Source organism: Ambystoma mexicanum, chromosome 5p (genome assembly GCF_040938575.1).
Source record: "Ambystoma mexicanum isolate Mex_15411 chromosome 5p, UKY_AmexF1_1, whole genome shotgun sequence".
Taxonomy (NCBI): Eukaryota; Metazoa; Chordata; class Amphibia; order Caudata; family Ambystomatidae; genus Ambystoma; species Ambystoma mexicanum.
The window spans coordinates 203043043-203057950 of NC_090930.1; the positions used below are offsets into that span (position 1 = coordinate 203043043).

General features: G+C 46.0%; 1 protein-coding gene across 1 annotated transcript in view; it reads left to right on the top strand.

Annotated features, from left to right (window-relative positions):
• The first annotated feature begins 328 nt into the window (after positions 1-328).
• IRS4 (insulin receptor substrate 4) overlaps positions 329-14908 on the top strand; it is a 60922-nt gene continuing 46342 nt past the window's right edge. The window contains exon 1 of the mRNA XM_069612626.1: positions 329-3773. Within this exon, the coding sequence (XP_069468727.1) occupies positions 503-3773 (3271 nt within the window). The 5' untranslated portion in view covers positions 329-502. The remainder of the gene's footprint in view (positions 3774-14908) is intronic.

The following is a 14908-nucleotide window of genomic DNA, read 5'->3' on the forward strand; positions in this document are numbered from 1 at the left end:
GAATTCCTGAAAAAAATGCATCAATAATGATATCATTAATGACAGCCAACTATATAAAAACTTACAATGCATTTACAAGTTCGGGTTGGGCTTTTAAGTATAGTAGAACTACCCGAAGTATTATTAATCACAGATATGCTCAATGCCTGCGTGGTTTGTTCCTTTCAGTTAAAGGGAAACACGGTGACATGGCGGTCGCTTGGCGCCCCCCGCCCGCACAGTAAGAGACGTCCACGGTGCCTGTCAATGACTGATCTTGTCTCTCCTCTATGTCGCTGCACCCTCCCCCTGCAGTCTGGAGGTGTCCCTGAGTGACGCAGGGAGAGAGGCGGCGCGTCACGTGATGTTTTCGCCGCGCGGCTGCTATTGATCCCCCCTCCGGTGTGTGTGACTGTGTGTACGCCGAGTGTCTCTGGCAGAGCCCGCCGGACGCGCGTGCTCAGGGGCCGGGGAGGGGGAAGCCGGAGAGCGACGCACAGACGGAGAGAGAGAAGCGGCGGCCATGGCGAGCGTGCTGAATTATCCCGAGCCGTCGCTGGACACTGTCGGCGGGGAGTGCTGCTGGCCGCCGCAGCAGCCGCCAGAGGAGAGCTCCTACCAGTCGCTGAAGCGCTCGTCCAGCGCCTCGCTACCTCAGGTGCAGGAGGAGCCGCAGGCGGTGGCGGCGGGGGGCTCGGAGGACGACGTGCGCAAGTGCGGCTACCTGCGCAAGCACAAGCACGGCCACAAGCGCTTCTTCGTGCTGCGCGCGGCCAGCGCGCGGGGCCCGGCGCGCCTCGAGTACTACGACAGCGAGAAGAAGTTCCGCGGGTGCGGCGGCGGCCTGCGGAGCCCGCCCCCCAAGCGGGCCATCCCGCTCTACCAGTGCTTCACCGTGAGCCGCCGCGCCGACGCCAAGCACCGCCACCTGGTCGCCCTCTACACCAAGGACGAGTACTTCGCCATGGCGGCCGAGAGCGAGCAGGAGCAGGAGTCCTGGTACCAGGCGCTCAACGTGCTCATGGGCGAGAGCAAGGGCACGGCGGGCGGCGAGGCCGCCGCCGCCGACGACGAGGAGGAGCTGCTGCAGGAGGCCGACGGCGCCCTGAAGCCCGGCGCCGTCTTCAAGGAGGTGTGGCAGGTGCACGTCAAGCCCAAGGGCCTGGGCCAGAGCAAGAACCTGGCGGGCGTCTACCGCCTCTGCCTCTCCAGCAAGATGGTGCACCTGGTGCGCCTGAACTCGGACGTGCCCTGCCTGCACCTGCTGCTCATGAACATCCGCCGCTGCGGCCACTCGGAGAACTTCTTCTTCATCGAGGTGGGGCGCTCGTCGGCCGTCGGGCCCGGAGAGATGTGGATGCAGGTGGACGACTCGGTGGTGGCCCAGAGCATGCACGAGACCTTCCTGGAGACCATGAAGGCCCTCAAGGCCTTCGCCGACTTCCGGCCCCGCAGCAAGAGCCAGTCGTCGGGGAGCAACCCCATCTCCTTCATCAGTTCCCGCAGGACGTTGGGCAACCTGCCCCCCAGCCAGACGGGGCTCCAGAGGCGCTCACGGACCGAAAGCCTAGCCGGCACTCCGCCCACCTCCAAGGGGGGCAGCGCCTACCGTTTCAGGACCTCCAGCGAGGGCGAAGGAACCATGACCAGGCCTTTCAGGTCAGTGACGGGGAGTCTGAGCCACCTCAACACTGCCAGGATGAACCTGAGCCGGCAGGAGGGCACAGGCAGGTATGTCAGGGCTCCCTTCACCTCCTCCTACCACACCCGTTCTGCCTCACTGCCAGTTTCTCACTTCCCATCCACTACCAGCCCCATTAGTGTCTGCTCCAGCAGTGGGCACGGGTCTGCATCAGACACCCTCACAAGACCTTCAAGTTCCTCAGTCTGTGGTTCCCCAAGTGATGGGGGCTTTATCTCTTCGGATGAGTACGGCTCCAGCCCGGTGGACTTCAGGTACTTTCGTGTCCGCAGTGGTACGCCAGATTCCCTTGGGAACACACCACCCATCAGAGAGGAGAATTGCTTAAACGACTACATGTCTATGAGCAAGCAGCAAACGGACTCTGACTCAAGGGATGATTACATGGAAGCAGAAAAATGTTTTAGGAAAAGGACACATTCGTTAACAAAACCAACCAATGTATCCGCACAACAGAAAACACAAACTAGTACTACTTTAGAAGAGGTATTATTTGAAGGTCAGCCTTGCTCTGACTCGCCAACAGTAAGAGAGAGCCATCGCTCAGTAACGATAAGTACTGCTAAACCTAATTATTCATGCAACCAAAATGGGACTAAAAGCAGGGATGATGGGTATATGCCAATGATGCCAGGAGTAGCACCTACTGTTTCCAGTAATGGAGACTACTTGCCGATGGCTCCAAAAGGTGGTTCAGCACCCAAACAGACTCTTAAGTCTTGGCCCTCTAATCAGGTAGACTCCAAGGGGTATATGGTGATGGTTCCCAATACCTCCAGCCCTTCCCCCGTCCAAAGTCCAGTTACTGGAAGTAATTTAAAAGGCGGCCCGGTTACCAATGGCGAGTATATGGACATGACTTGTGGAAAACAGCCAACAGCTTCAGATGGTTCTCATCCGAGCTCTGTCTCCAAAACCCTCAGTTCTTATTTTTCACTACCGCGAAGTTTTAAAGCTTTATCAAAGCATACAAACGATGTTAATGAATATGTCCCAATGTCTTCCCCAGGGAAATTATTACACTTGGATGGTGACAGTGGAAAGGGTTCTGATGATCGACTGGTTAACGGCACGCACATGCCTGTCTCTAAAAACGTAAATGAAATATCAGAGCAGAATCATAGGGCTACAAGACCAACAAGACTTTCTTTAGAAACGAGAGAAAGTAATAACATATTAAGAATGTGTCATCGTGTATGTATACCCGAACCATCTAGCCCAGGCGAGTACATAAACATTGAGTTCACTGAAAAAGCAAGTCATACCCCCTACTCTGTCTCTGCTGAAGGTTCTCCATCATCGCTTGGATCAAGTTATGACCATAGACAGTCGCCACTTTCTGATTATATGAGTGTTGACTTGGATGTGCAATCTCCCAAAGCAGTAAATGAGTTGTCTAATTCATTAACAGATATTTCAGTTTATCCAAGCCCCAGTGTATCTAGAATGGAGCAAAGTGCAGACTATGCCAGTCTCCCATGTGGTTCTGCTTGTGTCCGTTCTGGAAACGGAAGTGATGATTACACAGAGATGACTTTCAACTTGGCAGTGACAGCCCCAGTACCATTTGCTGCAGAGCACGGCAATGGATCTAAAGCCCACAGCCCTTCCATTGTTGATAGGTTGTGCATAGTTGACAGATTCCGGGGTAGCAGTGACTTTTCTGTTCCTGAGCCATGTTCTGAGGCCACTGTTGGACCCAAAGTAATTCGAGTAGATCCACAGGGTAGGAGGCGGCATAGCTCTGAAACTTTTTCCTCTACAACAGTTGCTGCTTCCACGTCTCTTTTCTCTGAAAGTAGTAAACGGCACAGCTCTGCTTCTTTTGATAACGTTTGGCTGAAGCCTGATGAAAGCCATTGTGATCTGCAAGAGAGCGAGAGCAACATGTCCAGAAATTCCTCAGCTGGCTTCCAAAATGGGTTAAATTATATTGCTTTGAATGTACATGATAATTCTGTTGCTGGAGAGCCCACCACATCTACACAAAGCTGTCATCTTCAAAATTGTACTAGGGATTTGGATAATGGAGCGTATGTAAGCATAGACTTCTCTAGAACTGATGGGCTGAAGTGCATATCTACAAGGAAAGGTTTGTAATCTTTTTTACGTTCTGATATCAGATGGATGTCATCTTAAATCCCATGAGTGATTGCAAAATGTGGCGACAGAATTGTCCAGTAAATGTCTAGAGGCTGCAATTTACCAAAAATCCCAAGCAACAGCGTAATTTCGAACGCTACCCTTTCAAACATCATGCAGTGTTTGTCACGTTTTCCTCTTGTAAATGTTCATGTGTTGACTTAAAAAATACATTGTCAGTGTGCCGTTGAAAGGTACGGTATCCACAAATGGGTGAAGTAAGGAACGATGGCCCGTTTTTTATTGCTGCCTACTTTAGCTCCATGTATAGTGTGGTAATGGCTTGGGCCACTGCTGTTCCTTTGCCATTGTTTATATGTAATCATTTAGTGTGGTGATTTTTTAAGGTCTGTCCAGAAAGTGCATCCTAATGGGGCTTATAGCTGTGGTACTGTTATCAAAATGAAGAGGCTTGGTGTTTGGCACCTTAGAGCTGGTTGGGGGACTCTGGCGAAAGTGCAGCATATACCTTTCCAAGTGGATTTGAACAAAAATGGTATTTGTTCTTTTATACCCAAGAAAGGTTTCCACGTGAGTATTCGTATTCTTGCCATGGCGTTCTGATGTTAATCACCAAATATTGTAGGCTCTATATACCGTTTTCTTGCCAGAAATGAGCGAGTGTTTGGTGTATTGAAACATGCAAAACACCAAAGGAAACATTACCAAATGGCAAGCATACACGGGAGTTTCCTAAACTGGCAACATGCTGCACTTTGTGCATTAGGGGTGATGCCAATTCCTTTGTATGTAAGACCTGCTTCGTGCGTAAACCACTTGGAGATCGCTTTTATATGGCCTCCTCATTAGAAAGGTGTTCATGAAGTCAAAGCTACCCTTTTACCACACGAAAGCATTTAAAATCTTTTCCTGATTGCCACCATTCACTTGTTTTCATCAGGAAGTTGGGGGCTTAAAGCCTGCACGCAATTACCAACTTCCAATGCTAAGGAAAAGCCTTGTTTCAATTTGTTAGGCGCATCAATCATTACTTATTACAACTTCTGCTATAACGCAGGCTACTTAACGAAACAAGATTATTTAAAGCCCCTTTACCGCCTGTGATTCAAAGAGCATTTGAGTTGACGGTTTACTTCGAAGCTTAGCTGTTCGATTTTTGTGCGAACTAGTTAAATCAAAATCTGTGTCTAGAGTTGTCATGCACCAGTGATGTAGACTCCCTGATTACCACCTCTTCCCAGTTTACGCCTGATGTGTGGATAATCATTTTCTGCCATGTATTGGGCTCCTCACTTACTGCACCACATGTCCATTTTTGGTCTGTTTTACTACCTGTACTCTCACCACCAAGGTCTGTATAACTGACACTGTTGTTTTCCGCACAACCTCCCCTGGCACAGAAAAACCCCTACAGAGGGGTGCAGTATACAATCTTTTTAACGCATACTTGCAGGAGCCACTTGGTTTATGTAGTGCTGCCCTGTGATGCCTTGGAGGTGCCATTTTTGGATTGGCATATACACACAGCATTTCTTACAAGTCGAGTCAATTATCACTAGACAGTGGCATATGTACATTTTGAGGGCTGTTCTTTGTCACTGAGGTTTTGAGAGATCAACCTTTAAGGGCTCTTCATGCTTTCTCCTACAGTTAGGCCAATTCACTGGTACAGCGAGAACCAGCCCTGGCAAATTATTAAAAATCTCACTAGACCTGCAGGGCGAGTTCCTTAGTTAACATGCTTGATAGGTGACTGTTGACAAAATATTTACCAGTGGTTTTTGTTAAATGGTGCATATCGCCATAAGCACCGTTAGTGCATCACTGCCAAGCATGCACAGTAACTTGCATTTGACTGTTTTGGCAAAGTGTGTTTGCAGTAAATGCATACGCTTCTAACATCCCCATACTCACAGCAAGGTCGAGTATCCTGCAAATGGTGCTCGCCCTTCATGGGCTAGTCAGTGTTTATTTTTTTAAATTTTTTTGAGAGCCCTGGTTAAGCTCAGAGTAAAGACTGTTCTAGAGTACATATCACTCTCATGCTTCAACTAAAACTGTTGTCCATGCAGTCTACACCAGTGAATGTGTTAGTCCACCTAAGACATGCAAAACTGGAAAATCTTTTTACGGCAAACGACGCAACTAAAACTTTATATGGAAAAACACATACTTGGGTAAACTGTTGAAATTGGGGTGGAAAGGGTTTAAAACTATTACAGGAGGGGCTTTTTGGACAATACACACGTTTCCCATAGAGTATCGTAGGGTAAAGTCAAAAGGTAAGTTGGGTTACAGTTTTATGAATGGTTCCATTATCTACATACAGATTCCTAGAATAAGTGTGTAGATGCCAATCCAGGGAGTCAACGGGGCCACACAGTAGATTCCTGCTTCCAGATTGCACCCCCAAAGACGAGGTCCGGGAATGGTGCTTTTTTTTTTTTTTGGTTTAAAAAAAAATAATAATTTGCCACCAATTTTTGCAGTATTCATGGCCGGGGGGGGGGTGGGGGTAAGTGTGGGGACAAAAAAGGTAGGCACGCAAGCCTGCCCAGTCCAGTCAGAGCCAAGGAGGAAGGCCATCAGTTCATTGAGTTTGGGAAGGACTGATGGTTGCAGTGGAGAAGGCCCAATAGTACCTGCTGTCATTTTAGTTTAAGGGTCAGCAGGTTTGGCTCTGTGGTGCATGATTTGACACTTCTGGGAGCCATTTAGCTCCTGGGTAGGGCCCAGAAGAACCTGGTTAGCTTGACACCAATCGCTGCCTGCAACAACTCCCTAAAACAACTGGTGCCACACATGTTATGGCTGTGTCTTGGAATTTGCATAGAAGTTACATTAGTAAGATCTAGAAGACATGACGAATTATCTAAATTCAATGAGGATCTTGTAAATGTGGTAACTCCCATGTTAATTGTAAATTCCACAGTGGTCGCGCAAGACTTAAATCTTTGGAAAGGACGCCCCAAAGACAAAAAAGCATTAGAGCTCGAGGAAAAACCTTAAAAATACTATAATTATCCATAACTCTGATCCTATGCACACGTAAGGACACACCTTAGACTGGGTGGGGAGTGGAAACCTCCTCCTTACAGACTTTATCACACCACCATGTATATGGTCTGTTCTTCCATCCTATGCAAATTGCAGCTCCCATCCCCTTTACAAAAACGCATGAACCTTTGCGTTGTTATAATTTTAAAGCTATTACCACACCTAATCTCTTGAGTGTCTGAATGTCCTAATGAATAAAACTGGGGATTCTGGTGACCCTGAGACTATCAGTACGTATAATAAGGAGATAACAAGTATGTTAGATAATTCTGCTCCTTTGAAAACTAGAACAGTCTTACACCTAACCATCAAATTGTTTCCCCCGGCTTTAGTAAAACTTAAAGCTAGTAAAAGACATATGGAACACACCTGATTGAAAGAAACCCCCCCAGAAAACCTGGAAGCTCAAGGAAAAGGAATAGAAGGCTATGATTATAGAAGCAAAATGTAGCTTCTATAATGATCAAATAAACCAGGCCGGAAACCAAACTAAAGAACTCTTCCAAATTCTTAGATCTTTGGGGGGGGGGGAACCCAGTCATTAACCCGCTATCAAATCTACAAAGGAGGACTGTATAAGAGTTCAAAAAGTTTTCTTAGACACACTGCAACTAGCACAAAAAAGGATCAGGGAAGAGCTAACCAGGCAGGATCTATATCCAGTAGCTACGACTGGAAGCATTAATAAGGAGGTGGGTGGTGCTAATGCAAAGATGGATCCCTAGAGCCCAGAGTTGGGGGACCCGCACCCGCTGTGAGCTTTAGGTTTTCCAAGATGACTACGGTAGAAATTCGCAATATTCTTAGAACTATGCATCCCATTAGCTGCTCGGGAGAACTCCTCCCTTCTAAGACAATATTGGAACATAAGGACATTCTTGCTCCGTTTCTCTGTAGGTTTGTTAAAGCCTGCAGTCTATAAAAGATGTAGCGGTCACCCCACTGTTAAAGAAGACAGGCTTAGATACAAATGATGCTGCAAATTTCAGACCTATCACTGATATTCTTTCTGATTGATAAAGTTGCCATGGTGCAACTACAGACATATTGCCACGGTGCAACTACAGACCTATTTCAGGTGCAGGCATCTTAGCCTGGCTTCCGTAGTTTTCATGACACCAAGGGTGCTTTACTAGATTTACAAACCCATACCCTATCCAACTTACAACTGAGCAAATCAGGGATGCTGGTACTGTTTGATCCATCGGGCCTTAGATTTGCACGATCGCAAGAATTTGCTTCGGATCGCAAGATTTTGCTTGACCGGATGGTCACTGTAGCGGGTCTCCCAGTAGAGGCGATTAAATGGCTAAAGTCCTTGAGAGACGTCGTTCAAGTTTACTGGGGTGAAAATGCATTTGAAATAGAAATTACCACCAGTGGAGAACCCAGGGACCATGTCTCTCCCCTACTTTATATACATTGTTCCTCTGTGTAGGTCCCTCCCCTGCCAGCATTGCACACCTGCACGGCCCGCTTGGCAACCCCTGCACTCGGGGACTGTTTCTGTATCCCTACAGTCCCCCCTACCAGCCCTTGACCCCTGCTGTCTGCACTTACCCATGCACTTGCCACATGCTGGCTGTTACTTAACTTATCTATTACTGTATACTGCACTGTCCCTGCCCACGCACCTTCGCAATCTGAATGACAGAAGGATCCTTGTTTATCCTCCCTTTGTTCACCTCCCTTGCCTCATCGCGCCTTGGAACACTTGTGTATAGGTTATTAATGCCATAGCATATGGACTTGGAGAACGTGAGTCGTTTCTTCTGTAACTATGCAGACAATTTTCAGTTCACACTCTAGATCAGTGGGGACTACGAAAATAAATGATCAGAGAAAGCTGTATTTGGTGTATAGGACCATAAAGGGCTAGATGACCACTAACTGGCTATGCTTAAATGCAGCAAAGACCGAGCTCATGCTCTATGGGCCCCTGCATGCCAGAGAAAAGTTGATGCAGGCCTTCGTAAGTTTCATGATCGGGAGCCAGATTACAGTGATGTCTAAGGTGAAGACCCTGGGTACTTATCTGGCGGCCAGCCAAGATAGCAGTGCCCATGTGGAGGCAATGGTGAAAAACGCGAATTACCATCTTGCAGTGTTACAGCAAGTTGCCCCTTTGGTCTCTAACGAAAACCATGTGAATCTGGTCAGAACTGTGATACTTCCACTTGTGGGTTATTGTAATGCTCTTCTAGGTGGGCAGACAAAGTAAACGTTCAGAAATTGCAAAAAATACAGAATGCTGCAGTACGCATTACACATCAGATGAGCCGTGTTGAACCTACCCCTGCGGCACAGAGGGATCTGCATTGGCTGCCCGTCTCAGCAAGCATCCAGTTCAAGTTGTTGACCATCTGTCATAGATGTTTCTTCAGTAATGCCCCAATATACCTTAAGGATCACCCTAAAGGAAATCTTGTATCTGCCAAGGCCTGTTGCTTAGAAGTTGATTGCATAAAAAGAGCCAGTGGAAACGGCCGTGCCTTTCATGCGCGGGCCTGGAATGCCTTACCAGTGTATCTGCGCAAGGAAGAAAAACACCTGGTGTTCAGGAAATTGTGTAAGACCATCTTGTTTGAGTAATATTTGGAACCCATCAGCTTTCTTTTCCTAGATGCCTTTGGGCTTTGACGCAATACAAATCAGTTAACATAACATAAGCTGGCATTGTCACGTACTGTACTCTGTTATAGGTGCCACTCATTTGAAAGTTGGTGTTTTCTTTGTCTATCCTGTATTAGGGCATCATTTTGCAGCAGCATAGTGAGTGAGCAATGGCACATTACTGAGATGGTAGTAGAGCTAGTTACCGATTTAATGCTGTAACCTGTAGTAGCAGTTATGTTGCAGCAAAATGAGGCAACGGCTAAATGAGATGGCAGTAAGATGGGAAGAACTTACTGAAATGTAGAAGAAATAAAAGGGAAAGCATTTTAAAGAGAATGTGAAAAAGGAAGACCTAAAGCAACGTAACAAGAGGATTCAACAGAAACGGCAAGAGTGCAATCCATAACTCAATACGAGGGGTCCAAGGCACGTCTGCTTTTGGGAGCATGCAGCAGTTGGAATAAAAAGGCAAGATCTTCTATTTTCAGGCAGTCAATTCAAGAGATTTTACTTTAATTGCTCCTCGGTCACGAGAAACTTCTGATCAGAGGAAAATACTGACGCCCAGGTTCTTCAAACACCCCCCAGCCCCTTGCTCTATGAATTCCAATTTTGATCCTGGTGGACCAGTCCCGTTTCTGAACGGGATCACGCTTGGTGCTTGTAGCTTGACTTGGATACTTGTGAAAGAAGACTTCTTCAGGAGGAGATAAACAATGCAAATGTCAGTGAATCATTAGGAGACTGGCAACAAGGATGATATCAAGGACCTTCTCTTGTGGGTTAAGTCAGTCTCATGGCCAAGATCAGCAGCAGTCTCTCGAAGGTGTCGTCCCTCAGTGATGTCACACAGGTAGCACCAGGTGCAGCAGCAGCTTTGTGTCCAGATTCAACATGGGAGTATGTGCAGTGCCTACAAGAGAACAGAACGGGAGTTACCACACCCAGGTTGAAGAACCTGTTGTCCCCACTGGTTCAAGGGATAGAGATACCTATGGTAGGCTTCTCCAGGGTTGAAGTGGCAGGTTTTTGCTTTCTAGGATTTGGATATGCCAATGGTGGTTGGTCTCGGCATCAATCCCAACGTCCTTCAATGTCTTCTCAGTGCTTTGGATTATTGTTCTAGTGATTGAAGGACAACTTCAAAACTTGCCCAGATGAACAATGCTGGACTGGGAGTGACCGCAGCCCATTGATCAGGAAACCTCAACCATTCAAAGTTATCCAGGCCTGTGTAGCCATATCAGCAGCACTCCTGATATCGGCCAAGTTGAAGGAGTGTGTTATGTTGTCTAGACCCTAAACTAGTTCTCCCTAGTTCCACGCACAAACCTGCCCTTCTGTGCCTGGACAAGCACACGAGGAGGCATTGCCATGAATGTCCATTTCCTTCTCTTAAAAACACGAAGACGTGGTTTCAACAAGGGTAGACATTTTGGCCAATGTATTAGGCAATGGGCATTCTTTTATGTTTAAAAAAAAAAGGGGGGGGGGATTGGATTGCACAGAAGTGCACCAGTATGGTATATTTAATAAAAACTGCTACCAGCCTGTCTGGAACACACTGTCCAATAAAGACGACAGTGATTGGAGTGTGGGGAGCAGGGTCCCCGTGCACTAATGGTCATTTAGAGGTCCCAGTGCTAAGGTAGTAAATGGGGGAAGAGTCCTACTGTAATGATTGACTGGCACTTGCCTAAGTAAGGAGTGGGTTGTAGTGGCAAGCGGTGTGAGAGAAGTTCCTCACCAAAATAGGGTCAAGAAAAACTAAAGGGCAAGCAGTGTGTGTGTGTGTGTGTGTGTGTGTGTGTGTGTGTGTATACATATATATAATTTTCAATGAGAAAACTTTAAGAGGACGTTCTGGTTAACGTTTTTTTTCGCTGAATTTAATAGGTTTTTTTTCGTTACTTTGGGGATCTCTGAAATCAGGCTAACCATCAGCAAACAAGTAAATTATGAATGTGAATAAGCAAACCGCCATTATATTTTTTACACTTGCTGTGAAGGGGAACACCAGCCATAGAGGAACATATTTGCCTTATTATGACATTTTTCAGTTGTATTTAATTTAGCACAGGCCTGGCCACAAGTGCCGAGCCTTGCATAGTGGAAGTGGATTGCAATACAAAAGCTCCTATTATTATAAGAACAGTGCATGAAAAACAAGGACTGAGGAGGAAAATGGGCGATATGGCCACTTAGCTGGTGTTTCATGACCGCTGCATGCACGGTAGCTCTAGAAACCTACAGTATTGGAATATAACCAAGAATGACGTAGACCTTCTTTGCTCCTTTACAAACGCGAGCAATGAGGGGGTCCCGAGAGAGATCTTGACTAGAATTACATACCCTTTTTTAAATTAAGGGACTCTTGGGTTGGGCCAGGAAGCCTGACCAGTGTGGCTACGAAGTTAGTTTGTTGGACAAATGGGGTGCTTGCTGGTGGCAAACGGCCTTAAAAATGATGCATTCTAGCATGAACTGAACAGGCCAAGGTGCCTCTTACCAGGTAGGTTGTAGAAGGAAGCAGTGTTCTGTGGAATCCAGGTGGATTTTGGTAAACCTGTATAGGGCATCGCCTCAAAGCACGAGTAATTGACCAACTGGTACGTGGTAACTGGTAGAAAAAGGACGAGTACTGATGACCCAACGGGGTGGTTCCAGGAGTCTGAAATAAGTCTTATCAGTATCTACTTTTTGTCGATTAGTCCCAAAACTTAGCACTAGTAGGTTTTGTACCAGGAGAAGTTAGTAAAATACGGTCTAGTTGGGGTTCCTTTTGGGACTGGGTGTATAACTTTTCAGGGGGTGAGAAACTACCTGAGAACACACTAAGATTGTTGTTACCGATCCCACAGCTGCCCCCCAGCATCTCCATGTAATCACTGGGCACCCCACATTTGAGGTTTGCTGTTAACAGTAAAAACGGAAATTTCACACTTATCATAACCGCATGGCATATATGGTATCTTAACAAGGTGATATCCTACATAAACATTTTGTTTAAAAAAAAAATCAATTTCTCTATTAGGGAGGGTATGGGTTTGTGCATGCCTCCACTCCAGGAGTAGTATATCTGCAGGCATTGCCCAAAAAATGAAAAGGCTTGCATCTCTCCCCCTTTCAAATGTACTGCACTAACCCATCTGTACATAATTGAAAAATGGGACATTTTGTAATGCTCAGCCACTATTCCCAAAAACGTGGGTGGGAAAACCTTGGAATAATGTGTATTTGGGTAATATTGCATGCCTTATTTTCATATCGGATTATATTCAAACTTAAAATTTGCGCTCGCCATTAGCCATCGATTGGTTAGTGATAATTGAGACTTTGTATGTATTGAATGGGGTACTATGTGCCTGCATATAAATGATTGGGCAAGTCCATTTTTTTATGCCTGGCTAGTGGCCTTCGACTAGAATTTGTGCACCCTGTATTACGTTACTGCTCTACTGGTAGTAACCATAAAAACGTGGATAACGTAAGCACTGCAGCTTGTGTTTAGAGTGGGCGAAATCGCAGCAAACTTAAATTAATGAAATTCGCCTCCAATCATTTTTTTTCCTTTGTTTTTGTGCTGTTTTTAATTTTCCCAATTTCTCTCCACACTCCCATCCACAAATTGTGCCTTTTTGACAGCCTACAAGTTTTGCTGCAACTGAAGTTGTTGGTTAAAAAGTACAAATTTCAGACTGTTTCCTGAAGGTGACCCTTGAAATGCGAGGTGAGAAAATAACTAAAAGAGTAACTTTCCTCCACAGGCAAAATTGGTGGAGCAGGCCAATTCGGTTGGAGTTCAACCCACCCAAAATCCACTAATGATTCCACGCTGTTTTACCCACCCGTACTTGTGACGCCTGTAATTACAGCATGCACTAAAGGTGGTTCAAAATCTGCCAAATTCATAACGAGCCCCTTGGTTGTTAGCATTGGCTATTTTGGGCATGCTTCTTGAAGCAGCAAAATTCACTGCCAACTAAAGATTCACGTTTATGAAATTAGTTTCATTCGATGGCAGAACTGGAGAAACACATGGCATGATCCTTTAGTTTGGGTGTGTATTGCTAAATGAAGATAACGTTCTCTGTGGTTGGGGGGGGGGTGGGGGGGGTTATTCTGCTTTCTCTACTTGATGCAGTATCTGAGTTGGCGAACATTGGAGCTCCTGATTTTGCATCTTTATGTGCTAGGTACCTGTGAGGTCTTCCACCATGCTGGGAAATCGAGCTGTTTTTTCTTCTTGAATTTTTAATTCCCTGTCTGTCCTCCTAGTTCAAAAGCTTTCTGCTTTCTATGCACTGGCCAATACTCTACATTCCTTCGATTTTCCAAGTCCCAGGAGTAATGTGTTGCTGAATTTGGCACATGGTCTGAGCACTGTCTCAGAGTTGTCCTGCTCTATTGGGTGCTTCGATGCAGGGATGTATACAGCTCTGTATTAAAGTACAAAAGGCAGGTCGTATTGTTTTTGTTTTTTTTTTCCTGTTTGAAGGGCAAAAGCCAGTGTGAAGTGTTACTGGTTGCTTTGCAGAAAGTTGTAACGAGAAATATATGAATACGGCTGAAATATGGGCAGCAGAAAAGCCAAGAAAGTTGGCTTTGCCAATGCCAGTTTTTGAGCCTGCTGGTTTTTTAAAATTTTTTTTATTTTTTTAATTCCTGACCGCTATAATTCAGAAAAGAGACTGCTTTGGTCCCACCGCAATCATCTGCACCTATTGGATGAGCCTCCACTCTGTTGGGGACTGAAGACTAGGCTTGGTTGTAATGGATCATTTCGGACTTGCGGAAAGGAGCAGCATTCTTGGAAGCAGCGTTTCAAGAAAATTGACCAAACTAAAAATAGTTGCTTGTGTTTTAGCAGAATGTTCACATGCTGTCTAGCCATTTGGATCCCATTTCTGCCTGAAATGTAAAATGAGCATTGGCAATGCCAACAGTCTCCTTTTTTAGCATGTGTAGATGAGTGCATTCAGCCGGTTGAAGCCCCACATTTGAGTAGCGGGACCTAAAGCTTTTGATTTAGATAACACACAGAGCTGCTCTCCAGGCAGTCGCCGCAGTCTGGATAATTCATGTGGGAATGCAAGACCCTCATCCTAATTCAGACACCGCCACCTCTACTGTAGTCCCAACAGTGCTTATGAGCCACTGAAGCATGTTCTTGTCCTCCAACTTAACTCCCCCAACCAAGCTACGGAAGATGGTCTGTTTAAATGGCACGCAAAATTGCGTTTTAAGCAGGTTAAAAGGAATTGTCCATTAATCCCCCAAATACCTTTTTCTTGTATATGAATGGCCATACAGTGGGGTTGGGGCGTATTGACCGCAGATGGGAGATTTGCAGTATTGACCATGCATAAGCAGTATGATGAAACTGACCCTTCGCAATATCCGTACTAATAGCCAGCCTGAACTATAATCTCACGTGGGATTGGCATTAGT